At 45.5% G+C, this 14,305-nt stretch overlaps 1 protein-coding gene across 1 annotated transcript in view; it reads left to right on the top strand.

Moving 5' to 3' along the window:
• The window catches only part of LOC143640948 (AF4/FMR2 family member 3-like), a 180,764-nt gene that overhangs the window by 59,804 nt on the left and 106,655 nt on the right, over positions 1–14,305 (top strand). Inside the window, 1 exon segment of the mRNA XM_077108451.1 lies at positions 9,605–9,656. Coding sequence (XP_076964566.1) covers positions 9,605–9,656 — 52 coding nt within the window.

Raw genomic sequence — 14,305 nt, 5'->3', positions numbered from 1 at the left:
CCTGAACCGCATGTGGTGCTTGCACTTTCCTGAGAGGAAGGACCACAGGATGTGCAAGAACTTGCAGGACCCAGCACTCCCATTCTCTTAGCAAAGAGATCTCTCTGGGCCACTCAGCTTCCCACAGCTAGACTTATAATTCCAAGAGAAAAGAACAACCAGCAAACTTTTTAAAATTTGCACAATTTAAAAAAATAAAATGAAACTCAGAAACGTTAACATCAGTGCTTTGTCATGTGTCTGTAGCACATCCAAAAGAAATCAGAGTTACAGGTGCACAAATTTGCCATGACAAGAGGTCCGAGTTTTACAAGACATATTTGCAAGGCTGGCCGCTGTTGCGTTTTCCTAGGACGTGGCTCCTAAACCCGTTCGTTGCCCTCATCAATCCCATCTGGTGGGCCACCTGTAGCTACGTGCTCATTTCTGCCTCTCAGCCCTCTGTGCAGCCCGAGCTTACGGATACATTGTGGTGTGCCGTAGAACGCCTCATCATAATCAGTAGCAAGATTGCTCACTGACATATTTAACAGACCAAATGGGCCTTGAGGATCCCGATACCCAGCAAGAATAGGTAGTCCATGGAGGTATGTTTTGGTATTGATTTTGTGTCCAAACCCATCCCCTCCTCCTCTCCACACCCCAGGTCAGGAAGATCTTTACTTCCACAAGCTCGTTCAGGAAGTTAGAAGACATCGTGTCTAAAAAGAGGTCAAAGGGCCAGGCACTGTGCTGCACGCCTGTAATCCTGGTGTTCAGGAGGCTGAGGCAGGAGGATCCCAAGTTCAGAGCCAGTTTCGGCAACTTATCGAGGCCCTAAGCAACTCAGTGAGACCCTGTCTCTAAATCAAATATATATATAAAAAAAAAGGAGCTGGGGATGTGGCTCAGTGGTTAAGCGCCCCTGGGTTCAATCTCTGGTACCAAAAAGGGGGTAGGGCGAGGGCTTCATGTGATTAGGAGAATCATAAAACCCGGAGATTCGAATACCATTACTTTATGACCATAGTTGTGAGTCTGAGTTATCCAGTAGGAATCTAGCCACCTGTGGCTCTTGAGCCCTTGAAATGCACATCCGATCATGCTGAAATGGTATGTGGGCATAAATAAAATATGCTATTAATGTTCATTTCACCTCTTTATTTTTACTTTTGAAACGGTGATTCCTAGAGAATGTGACATTACCAACTTGGCACACATGAGACTTCTGTCAGACAGCTTGAATGGTGGCTGTTGGTGTTTTCTCCAATATTGAGAACAATCTGGAAGAAGAGACACACCACATATTTAATACTAACCCCCAACATGTCAGTTACTTATGATGCCTAGCAAATCACCCCTCAATCTAGTGGATTACAGCAACATCTACTACGTCATCATTTCTGCGGGTCAGGAATCGAGTGTGGCTTAGCTGCGTTCTCTGGCATAGTCTGCCGTAGGCTGCAGAGGAGGGTCCACCTGGGCTGTGGCCACCTCAGGCTTCCCTTGGGAAGATCTGCGTCCAGGCTTCCTCTGTGGTTGCCAGCAGAATTCTGTTCCTTCCGGGCCACTGGGCTGAGAGCACTGGCTTCTCCTGGGCCCTGGCCTTGTCTTCCCCACCTCGGTGCTACAGGCCACAGCAGACCAGCTCCTGGAAGAGCGTGCGTGGCAGCCAGCAGAAGCCCCCTGCTCACTGAGCGACGTTCTATCACTTTAGTCCTGAACTGTAGAGGAAAGTCGTTGGTCCCATGTGCACCCAGGGAAGGCATTGCACATCAGGAGTGAATAACAGGAGGCAGGGGTCCTCTGAGAAGTTCCCACCACGGTGGGCGGTGAGGGTCCAGTCAACATCACGTGCGTCTGCCACATCTTGCCCTGTAAAGTCCTGTACTTGATCTGATAGCTCCAACATGCTGCCTTCATATGGGGTTGTTAATGCTGGAAGAAAGTCTGAAATAGTATATAAGAAACCGCAAACAGGGGTGACTGTTGGGGAGAAGAGGAGGATGTGATAGGCAGAAATGAGGATGGAGGGGAGACGTTTCACTGAATATCTGTTCTGTTGGGGAAGATTTTAGCTGTGTGTGTGTGTGTGTGTGTGTGTGTGTGTGTGATCTTTTGTGTGTTTGCATGTGCTGGGGATTGAACCCAGAGCTTTGTGCATGCTAAGCACATGTTCTACCACTGAGCTATAACCCTAGCCCCAGGTGCTTGTTCTCTTTTTAAAAAAGGAATACCATGGGATTACAGGAAATAAACAACCTCCATTCCCGCACCCTGCCTTTCCAGGACCATAGCCCTCTGAAGGGTGCGCTGTCTTCCCTTAACTCCTCCGTGACCTGGAAGACAGACATGCTCCTCCCCCAGGTGGCAGATCCTGAGCCCCTGGGTCTCCAAGGGCATCTCCCTGCTCTAAGGCTCGTCTCACGATGTCTCTGTCCCCAACCAGCTGGATGCTGGGTGAGGGCAGGAACAGAGGCTTTTGGGATCTTGTATTCCAATGGCTTGGGCTCCATTGGCTAAGTAAATGAGCAGTAGTTTCTAGAAGACACAAAGGTGAAAGAAGGGTCCCAATTCTCCTTGGGCTTCTGTGTGCAAGTGTTGTGGGTGAGATCCCATCGGGGAGGCACACCAGACATCTGAGTGTCGGAGCCACAGGCCCCTACCAGACCACGAGCCTTCCTGTGTCCTCAGAGGGGGCCTCGGGACCTTCTCAGACCCTGCTTTCGGTTGCTCACCCGGATGTAACCCACCATCATAGCTAGGAGGTCATGACCTAGGCCACTGGTTCTCAATGCCCGAGCATCACCTGGGGACTGAGGAGAAGAGCACACTTAGGGTCCACAAAGCAGACCTGTTGAATCAGAAGCGCTGAGGTGGGCCCGTGATTATATATTCACAAGCCCTCTTGTGATTCTAGCACAGGTTCAAGTTTTACTGGCCTAACCTTAATTTCTGAAGTTCCCACGGAGCTTGCTGTGTATCCCAGTAGCAGGAATTTGGATGCCTGAGGGCGGGGGTCTGTCCTACCCATGGGAAAATCCTCCATAAAGTAGAAGAACACTATTTTTTTACAGAACACAGGAGTCGAAAGCTGCACCGTAGCCATTTTCTAGATCCATCTTAGAATCACTCGCGTGACCCGACTGGCACACGTGGAACTGAAACCCCGCTCGGGGCTGCAGGCTTCTGTTGGATCTTGTACCTTTTACTCCTCTTTTGTTTTCTACTAAATCGTATCGGGCCAACCTCGGTGCCCCTTCCATTTTCCAGCTGTCCTCCTGGACTTTCTACCATGGATAAAAAGCAAAGAGCCAATGACTTCAGAGCAATAAGATGGTATTGAGGTCATTTCATCCAGTTCTCCCTTCAGCCATGTGGAAACAACATCCAGAAAGAGCAAAGGCTCTGCCCGGGGTCCCACCGCTAGTCAGGGACAGGATTCAGACTGGATGCCGGCCGTCCCTGCAGCTGCTGTTTCAGAACTCATTCCACCGCCCCAGACTCTGGTCCCCTGATGGCTTCTTTTATTCAGTGTTGATTCCCATCTTCCTGTGATTTCTATTCTGCGGGCAACACATAGATATGGGGACTATCGGGAAAGGCAGTGGATGGAGATTTTGAAGACTCACCCTCAGCCTGTATCCCACCAGGGTTGGTGAGTTTCCTAAATGAGACTGGCTTCTGGGAGGGTCTTACCAGGTAGGAAATGAGATGGTCTCCCCCAGGGAAGACAGGACCTTATAGCAGGTAGACTCAGCCGCACGTGGAAGTTGTTGTCTCTAAGGGACAATGAGGTTGTCAACAGAAAAAATACAGCCCTCCTTCACCACAGGATGAAGATGGCAGAAGCCAAGAATCATGTATGATGGACAGAAAACAGAACGGGTCCTGGGGAAGAGGGAGTCTGGGAAGGAGATGGACGTGAGCAAATACAATCACGCTGTGATCCAAACTGTCTGCAAAAGATGTAGAAATTCCCAGATCTGAAAACATGGGGATTGGAACCTGCCTCTTAGATTATCTGGACTATCCCCAGTTTTTCCATTTACCTCTTGACTGAGTTACCTTATTTGCATCTTGGGGGCAGCCAATCACCAACCCCTAACAGGAGCCTCCAGTAGCCTGCATGGTTCTCTATTCTTCTGCTTCGTAGTGCTGGAATATCACACACTAAGTTCTTCCAAACAACAGCTTGTTGATGAAAATAGCCGGTGGCGCACAACTGTAATCCCAGCAGCTTGGGAGGCTGAGGCAGGAGGATGGTGAGTTCAAAGCCAGCCTCAGCAACTAGTGAGGCCCTAAGTAAGTAACTCAGTGAAATTCTGTTTCTAAATAAAATATAAAAGGACTGAGGATGAATCTCAGTGGTTAAGCACACCTGGGTTCAATGCCCAGTACCAAAAATAGAAAGAAAAGAACAGAGCTCCAGGAAGATGGTAGCACTGACCCTGACAGCTCAGTGGACTTCAAGAAGGACGAAATGAGTGGTCTCATGTTCCCTCCCGTGTTCCAAGCATCGGAGTTGTCCACCTGGGAATACCTGCAGAGGGGTGTGCTTGCATAACGAACAGGCTGTATCACACGTTGCTAATTACTAGAATAGATATTTGCATATTATGAATATGGTTAATGGGGATTCATAAACATTTGTCTCTGGCTTTTAATCTCAAATAGGTGGAGATGGTAGCAGCTCCCGCTGCAGACACAAATCTGAAAATCAAACAGCCCAATTAAAACTTAGATTTTTTTAAAAGCCATTCAGATGAAGCAAAATGAAATGAACTTTAAAGGGCTAAAGGATTCACATCTTCTAAGGGCCCCAAATGACAGGTAATTCAGGGGAAATCCTATTAATTAAAAACCACTGCTCTGTGAAACGGCTGCCTCTGTACCGGAGATGCTGACTGTGCCCGTGTGCGGTTCCTGGGTTGGATTCAGATAAGCATTAGCAGCGGAGGCCCGTCTGTTCAGGGAAGCCAGTTATTTCTGCTTCCTGAGATATTCAGGCCTCTGAAAGGTGAGCATCAGCTGCAACATAGATTTGTTTCTTGCTCGATTAAGAAAAATAATGCAGACGGGGAAGTTATGATAATAAAATGCTGAACTTTGAAGGGTTGTGTCAAATTCCTCCATTTTCTGACAGCTACTGAATTTACCTTTAACAAGGCAGTTGCTTCTGCTAGGGTTACGTGTGCCGGTGCATCCCAATTTCGAGACCTGGAGAAAATGGCATTGCTGACTGTGACCTCTGAGGCAGGGCACACCCCACCAGTAGGAATCGCCCTGGGGAGTGGACGAGGTAACCTCTAGAGAGTGCTTAGCTGCTCTGTTCAGCAAGCCTCCATTTAACCATGACAGCTGCCCCCCCCCCACGAGCCTGGGGTTTCCCCGCCCAGGAGGGTTCTAAGGGATGGAAGGGAAGGAACCGGCGGAGGAAGGCCTGGAGGTGCTGAGGGTGAGGCGTGTGCAAGGTGCCGCGTGAGCCAGGTGAGATGCCCGAGCACAGACCTCGCACTTAGGTGCAGGTGACCAATCCCAAACTCCATCCTGTCCCTTTAGAGCATCGATCTTTGCCCTCCTTTATCCAAAACGGTATCAGAGATCCATGGCCCCGGTCCAAGGCCTAACCAACACTCCAATTTCCATCTTCCTTTCCACTCTTGGTTGAACATTTTTGTTTGTTTGTTCTTTAATAGACCCACGCCAATCGATTTCCTTTTGGAAATAGACAAATGATCACAATATGCCCCAGGGACCAGGAGCAGGTCATGGGGTGTTAGCACAGTAGTGTTGATTGTGTGGGGCCACGACCCGCAGTCTCCTGGCCACACGCCACACGTGGCCATGTCTGGGGGTCCTGAGAGTGACGTTGTTTTTCTCTTTCCCTCTCTGACCAAGTTTTGTTGTTCAGCTGTGACCTCAAAACATTGCTGGTCCTCAGGTTGCCTGAAAGTCCACTCTGATACGTTCAGCATTAAAAATGGAGGGCTTGGCGAGTGTCCAGCCAGAGGTGGGTGTGGCAAAAGGGAAGCTGCGCTGTTCTTCAGAAGCCGAGCCCAAGGGACCCGAGGGCGACCGTCAGAACACAGCAGAAGAGCTGGTACTCTCCGGTGGCATGGGTACCGTGCGCCTGTCGGGTGTGGGAGCCCAGTGTGGCCGTAACTGACTTGTCCAGGGCTGTGGTTCCATGTCTTGGTGACAGCCCCACCCTGGGTGGCTTTGGGAGTGAGTACAAGCTGCTCAACCTTTGCCATTTTCTCACTTCCTGAGAGATTCTCAGGTTTCATTGGATTTGAACTTATCTTGAAGTCTCTTTAGAAGTATTTTTATATGCTATTGGGGGTTGGATAGGGTTTGTACTCCCCAAAGGTTTATGTCCTGGAAGCTTGGTCTCCAGAGTGGTCATGGTAAGAGCTGGTCATTAATCCCCTTAGAAGGGATTCATACTGGTCTTATGGAGCAAGTTAGTTCTTACAAGAGCAAGCCTGAATCCCTCTCTGGCTTCCCGTCACACCATGTGCTCTCTACTATACTATGTACTACATTGTGATGTTGCCAGGGGAACCAAACAGATGAGACCACCCAATCTTGGACTCTTAACCTCCAAAACTGTTAAATAAATAAGCCTCTTTTCTTTATGAAATACCCAGCCTCAGGCATTTTCTTATAGTGACAGAAAATAGTCTAATGCACATGTGATTCTTTATTTTTAGAACTTAGCCAGGAACACAATAAATTCTTTTTTAAAAAATTAAGTTATCAAACGATTGTTATGCACAGAGCAATGTGAAACCCTGGTTGGTTTTCTTCTAGAAATACTGTCAAAAGTAAAGGAGTCCCATTATTAGAAATGCCAAGACCAGGGGGCTGGGGATGTGGCTCAAGCGGTAGAGCGCTCGCCTGGCATGCGTGCGGCCCGGGTTCGATTCTCAGCACCACATACAAACAAAGATGTTGTGTCCGCCGATAACTAAAAAATAAATATTAAAAAATTCTCTCTCTCTCTCTCTCTCTCTCTCTCTCTCTCTCTCTCTCTCTCTCTCTCTCTCTCTCCCCCTCTCTCACTGTCTCTTTAAAAAAAAAAAGAAATGCCAAGACCAGATATATGACTTGCCTGCAATCTGGAAATGTGAGGGACAGTACGAGAATCAAACAGATGTGTGTTTATGTGTTGATTCATGCCTTTATCTGTTTTCAACTGCTATAATAAAATATCTGAGACCAGGTAATTTATAAAGAATATCGATTTATTTGACTCATGGTTCTAGATGCTAAAATGTCCGAGCACATGGCTCTGGCACCTAGTGGGAGCCATCCTGCAGCATCGTAACATGGTGGAGGGCATCATGTAGAGAAACAGTGCAACTGTGCTAACTCGCATCTTTCTTCCTTTTGGTCTAATGTCGTCGTGGGAGTCCTACCCTCATGGGCTCCTCTAACAATAGTCACCTCACCAAGGTCCCATCTCCAAATACCATCCACATCTGACTTTGGGGATTAACTTCCCAAATCATGAATGTTAGAGGATCACATTCAGGCCATTGCAATGCGTTTAGAACGTGCTTAAAATAAACAAAAGTTCACTTTGCTCCCTCCCTTAAAAGAGCACCTCACACACTGCCTTTGCCATTGTGGCGGCTTGCAGCACTGCCGGCCTCATCGGGTGACAAGTCCCCCCAGCTGGTGTGCAGCCAGGCTAAGACCCCCGACGGCAGGGCACCCCAAGGTGTCTTGCTCTGGTTGGCAGGGTCTTCCGAGCGGTGCACATCATGAACATATAAAGATTAAGTTTCCCGTCACCCTTGATATGATCTCCACGACAAGGGGTGCTTAATGCTGATGGTGTGTGTGCCCCTCCCTTTGCCCACCCACCCGTAGGACCACCCACTCTGAGAACACTCAAGCCTCGCCCGGCATCCTGGAGATTGATTGGTAGTTTACCTCAAAAGAAGAGATGAAGAGTGGAGCCAAGAAATCGCCTCCTTTTGTGGGTCTTTTTTGAATCAGAAAGGCATCTGTGTTTTGGTAGAAAACGGTCTTAGGGAAAGTGCTGTGGCCTCGCCAACCAACTGGGGTTGTCCTCTGCGCCGTCATTGTGCAAGGGCAAAGGAAACACAGTCCCCTTCCCTAGGCTATTTCCAAAGGGTGTGCTAATAAATCACCAAGGTGGCTCTTCTCTGAGAAGCCAAGTGTGTGGGTTTGTGAGCTCGAGAAAATGAACCACCCACCAGGAGCACAGAGTGACGTCGGGGAGCCCCGCAGTCCCCCCCAGGCTGACGTGGGTGTTTCCTTGGGGTTTGAAGACTAGAGCAATGAAGTATGCCTCCACTGGGAGGGTTGAAGGGCCTGTGGGGACACGGAATCGGCGTCCTGCTGGTAATGGCTCCACTTGTACATCAGAAACGACAGAAATGTCTTAGCTGAGTTCTCCATTTTTCTTGACTATGAAATGGGAAAAGCAAATTTATTTCACAGACTCTCAGACTCTAAAGCAGGATCACACACACAAGATCACCTATTTACAAATAGGGATAAGGGGACCAGTGGGCAGAGGGTAGGTCAAGTAAGTCGCATGGACACCTGGAGCAGCCCTGGGCCCACAGCCTGCCTGCTTCATCACAAAAATCACTACCATGGATTATAAAAACATCCAGGGGCGTCTTTTGATGATAGGCCTATAATTGGCATTTAAAGAGCACCAGACCCGTGTTGGGGGACAGTCTTGGGAAGCCAACTTCAATGAGGACAATGAGGTCTTTAAGCACAAGGGCTCAGATGCCTTCAGACCCATGGGTGGAGCCCCTGGTGCATGCAGCGTGGGCCCTAGGACAGCTCCCCTAGTACAGTTCCTTATAGATGGCATTTGGTTTTTTCAATGAGTCCATCTGAAAACTTCTATTATAGAAAGAAATAACTCAGAGGTGCTGATAAGAATACAGTTTTTCTCGTCATCAGAAACAATAGGGTCTGAAGTTGCATTTCTCTTTTTCTCTCTTGGCTTTGATGGACTCACGGCTTCTGTTAGGAAGAATCCGAGGCACCCCGAGTGGGTGGGGCGTGGCCCCCAAAGCCCCTCCCGCTGTTGGGTTTTCTCTGCCCAGCATGGTCTGGGGCAGGTGACTTCTCCAGCCCTCACACACCCAGGTGGAGGACCAAGGCTGGGTTGCTCACAGCTCAGGGTTATTTTGCCTGGCTCCCAGCAGAGTGCTACTTAGTCTTCCATTTTCTTTACCATGAACGCCCCCACTCCCCACCCCCAGGCAGGCACAGGGACACAGCCCGGCCCCTGGACATGGAAAACAATGAACAAGTAATTGTGGAATTAAAACTGCCCCGGGGGTGGGGGGGAAGCCCCCTTTAGTTCTGTTGTCCAAATCAACTCATTCTGGAAGCGTCCCATCTCCTCCCGTGATTGTCGCCAGGGCTGATTTTCGTGGTGACACTGTCTGCTCTTCCCTTGGTGGCTCAGAGGAAAAGCCCTTAAGAGAGAAAGAAAAATAATAATAATTAGGAAATCAAGCAGACTTACTATTACTGAAACGTTGCTCTTAGAAAGGTGACACTTTTTGGTGTTAAGTGGTTTTGAAACTACTAAGTACCTGTGCCTCTCTGTCTCTTTCAGAATGCTGGAAGATGACCTCAAGCTAAGTAGCGATGAAGAGGAGGGTGAGCAGGTAAGAGGCTCTTGTCTGTCGCCGTCCTGTGGGTGGGACAGGGCTGCCGCTCACCAGCTGGCTCTGCGGGACGTGAGTTGGGATGGTGCTTCTCTAGAAGGTTCCATTGATCGTGAGCCTCTGTGCAGTTGGGCAAGTCTGTTGAAATACCTTGGCCTTAATTCCCCTTAAAACTTTAATTCTGTGATGTCCTGTGACAGGGAGTCCAGCAACGAGTATATTTTTACAAGGAAGCGGACCAGAATCAGGCTTCCCTGGGCAATGGAGCCCTTTTTTCTTTCTTTCTCCCTTCCTCTCCCCACCCCCACCACCTTTTCTTTTCCTTTTTTTTTTTTCCTTTTCTTTTTTGGCAAAGCTAACCCAGCCTTCTAGAGATCAAACACGTGACCTTAAGCTCATCGGCATGCAGCAGGCAAGCCGTAACATTAAATATTGAGCAGCTTTATACAGATATTATTAACATTGAGAAGAAGCAAATGTGGAGGTGAGCTAAAATGATGAATAAAAAATGATCACGCGCAGTCCGGGCTGTTTGTCTTAAATGATAAATGTGCTTGAAATATTCTCCCTCGGTGTTGATTTATCAGCTTGAGACATCCGTCAGGGGGGTTATAAATACTCTTCTGATCAGTCAGTTAAGGTGAAAAAATATCCACTCAGCATTCATCACTTCTACCCTGCATTTCAGAAAACGCTGGTGTTGTAAAGCTAGTTTGAAAACACCGGAGCTAGATTTCCCTACACTTCTGTTTCCTTTTTCTCATCACCTGGATTGTGTGTTGTCAAGTTTGGATAAACAGGATGGGTGGAAAGACAATTCCAGGAGTTGTTGTTGTTGTTGTTGTTGTTTTAATAAGTCATTTTTGCACGCAATACCAAATGCATATGCCATTCAACTGATTTTAATGTAGCAAACTTGATGCAGAGGTACCCTGGAGTGCTGCATGGGTGATTCACTGTCTAGATAACAATACAAATAATGCAGAGAGAGCAAGCAAGAAGGAGGAGAAATGAGAGGAAAGGAAAGTTTCCAGGTGTCTGAGCAGAATGTGGCCCCGGGGTCACCACTGTGGGGTCCCCTCCTTGCTGAGGGAAGCTGGGGCACCAGGGGTGTGAGATGGGCTCCGTGAATCTGGAGATCAGATTGGCAATCAGAGAACACCCCAGGGAGGGAAGGCTGGCAGGGGCAGGGAGGGGCACCGAAGGCTTTGCATTTGTGACAGATCAGTTCATTTATTTCTAGGTGTCTACACTAGGCAGTGAGACACCACAGCACTGCACTCTTAGCAGTTAGTTAACAAATCTTATTCCTAATTTTGGTTTCTCATCTGTCTGAATAAAAGCAGTGATTTGGGGTCTGGGGTCGTGGCTCGGTGGTAGAGCACTTGCCTGGCATGTATGAGGCACTGGGTTCGATTCTCAGCACCAAATATAAACCAATGAATAAAATAAAGGTTCATCAACAACTATAAAATACATATTTTTTTAAAAATAGCAGATTGTTTCATCTCTTTGAGGCTCATATAAGCACAGTAGGGATTAAGTTCTGTCAAAAGCATAAATTATGTATGTTTTGTATTAGAAAAAAAGATTCACAGACTGTTTGATCTAGCAAACTTTTCTTAATTGGAAATAATTCTGGAGCTATCTCCAGGAAATATTTCTAATGAAAACTCAATTTTAGGGGCTGGGGATGTGGCTCAAGCGGTATCGCGCTCGCCTGGCATGCGTGCAGCCCGGGTTCGATCCTCAGCAACACATACAAACAAAAGATGTTGTGCCCGCCGAAAACTAAAAAATAAATATTTTTTAAAAATTCTCTCTCACTCTCTCTTTAAAAAAGAAAGAAAGAAAGAAAGAAAACTCAATTTTAAAACACATGCATTATCAGTGGTGTGCTTATACATTTTCTCTAAAACAGTAAGAAGCTTTTGGCTATTGCTTTCCAATCTCCAGCCACTGATAATCTTGTGCTGTGAATATGCAAGTCAGGTCCTTGATTCTTGCTTATTTGATTCCTTCCTATTTTTGCAATGAAAGGAACTGACAGGATGAATTATTTGTCTGCAGTAATCCCTATCTCGTAATCAAGACCCCAGACGGTGGTTCTGTGTGTGTAGTTTAAGTTAATTCTTCAGCACTAATTCTATTAAGTTGTCCTACTTTGGCCTATAATTATTTCCTAGTCTAATCACAAAATTGTAATTCCCTACCTTTAAAAAAGACTAATGATATGGAGTGTTGTTTTTTCCCCTCTCTCTTTCTCCAAGACCAAAGTAAGATTTTCCCCTGAAATAATGCAGCCTGCATACTTATGCAGCACACATATGCACACTTCACTTCTCTGTCATCGCAAGATGACTAAATGCTTACCATAAGTGATTTTTCCAGGTGTAATCAGAATTTTTCCCCTACCCCAAAGTCTTTTGAAAACATACTGCTTACTTCCCTGCTCTGGTAAACATATATGCAAAGATCCTTAACCTTATCTTCCATGACTGCTGGTTGTCCTTGTGAATGTCGGTCCAGCTGACCTGTAATAGCAGCTGTAATAAAGAGAGTCCCACAGGAGCTCCAAGCAGCTACACCTGTTTGTCCTCCTGCAAAGATCTGGGGACTCCTGGTGTGTTTGCATGCTCCCATCTGATGCTGCCTCTTCCCCAAGTGCCCCAGTGCTCTTGGAGATAAAGCAGACTGGGAATTGAAGCCATGTGGGCTTGGAAATGTTTAAAGCTTACAAATTTTATTTCCTTAATAGTTACATTGTTTCTTGGGTTTCTAATGAGCTAATTAATCAGTTGTAATAATGTGTGCTCTTCAAGTAATTACTCTATCTGTGTCATTTAAATTGTCATGTTTACAGGTCTAGAGTTATTTAGAGCATTTCTTTATTATCCTTTCGATGCATACAGACCTGTAATACTAGCCCATTTCATTCCTGGTACTCATCATTTGTCTTTCTTCTTTTTTTCTTTTTCTGTTTTGGTCTGTCTTACTAGAGATTATCTATTTTTAAAATGGTTTTTGTTTCATTGATTTCCTCTGTGTAGATAGATTTTTTCAGTGTTTAATTTCAATGATTAATTATTTCCCTCCTTTTTCCAGTTGATCCATTTCATTGGGAAAGTGTAGATTTTATTTATGTGCATGTGTGTGGTGCTGGGGATTGAACACAGGGCCTCACATGTGCTAGGCAAGGGCTCTACCAGTAACCTATATCCCTAGCCCTGAAACTTTGTGTTTTTTTTTAACTTAATCTAATCTAAGCTTTGATTATTGATTTGAAACATCCTCTTTTATAATGTAAGCATTTAGTGCTGCACATTTTACTCTCAGCACCACTGTGGCTTTATCCCACCAATGTGGACATGTTGTGTTTTTATTGCCATTTAGTTCAATGAAACAACTTCTTTGATTTGTGGATTATTTAGAAGTGTGTTATTCAATGTCCAGCTGTTTATAGAGAGCTGCTTTAATCTTACTTTTATTGATTTCTAGTTTGGTTCCATTAATGGTCAGAGAACATACACTATATGACTTCAATTCACAAACTTGTTGAAGCTTTTTATGATTCAAATTTGGCTTATATCAGTGTGTTTTATGGGCACTTAGAAGAATGTGAACTCGGCTATTGTTGGGTGGAATGCTCTGTAAATATTGCATCCTATTTAATGTTGTTGAGTTTGATGTTATTGAGTTCTTATGTTTTCTGACTTTTTGTCTAGTTACTCTATCAATTGTTCAGAATAGTGTTGAAGTCTCTGGCTTTATTTGTGGATTTATTTCTCCTTTCCATACTATCAGTTTTTGCTTTACATATTTTCCATCTCTGTTAGTTGGTGCATATAAATATATAGGATTCTATATTTTGATAAATTGACTCTTTTATCATTATGTAGTGTTCCTCCCTACCTCTGGTCATTTCTCTTTGCTCTTTGCTTTTTCTGGTTTCTGTATAGCTACTCCTTTTTGTTTGTTTTTGTTTTTGTTTTAATGATTGCATAGTGTGATTTTTCCATTCTTTTACTTTCAATCTGCCTATATTTTTATACTTGAAGTGAGTTTCTTATAGACAGCATGTGGTTAAGTCATATTTTCCTCAACTCTGCCAATTTCACTTTTAATTGGAGCATTTAGACCATTTACACTTAATGTAGTTATAGATATGTTAAGGCTCAAGTCTGCCCCCCACCTTTTTTGGTATGTTCTTTGTTTTTTCGGTTTTTTTTCTTTTTGCTGTTTTTCTATGAGTTTCCTGAACATTTTGAGGAATATGATTTCATCTTCTCTGTAATGTTTTGGTGTATATCTCTTTGTGTCCTTATTTGGCGGCTTGTCTAGGTATCATATTCTATAGACATAACTTAGATCAGTACCTGGTGCTGTCATTTCCTGTTGGTCTCCCTCAATGTCCTGTAATTACCTCCATCTCAGATTTTATAATAGCAGATACCAAGAGATCTAGTTTTCTATCTTCTCAACTTTGTGGGTGAAAAACTTGAGTCTTATTCTGTATCTTGTTCCTCCTTATCTCTCTAGAGCATACCATGGATGACTGGCTTCCAACAGGATAGATGAATCTTTCCAATACGGCATCCACACGACTGCTTTTATCTCCCTACATCCTTACCCGTCTCCCCGCTGTACAA

Source organism: Callospermophilus lateralis, unplaced genomic scaffold (genome assembly GCF_048772815.1).
Source record: "Callospermophilus lateralis isolate mCalLat2 unplaced genomic scaffold, mCalLat2.hap1 Scaffold_79, whole genome shotgun sequence".
NCBI lineage: Eukaryota > Metazoa > Chordata > Mammalia > Rodentia > Sciuridae > Callospermophilus > Callospermophilus lateralis.
This window is presented reverse-complemented; position numbering and strand designations above follow the sequence as displayed.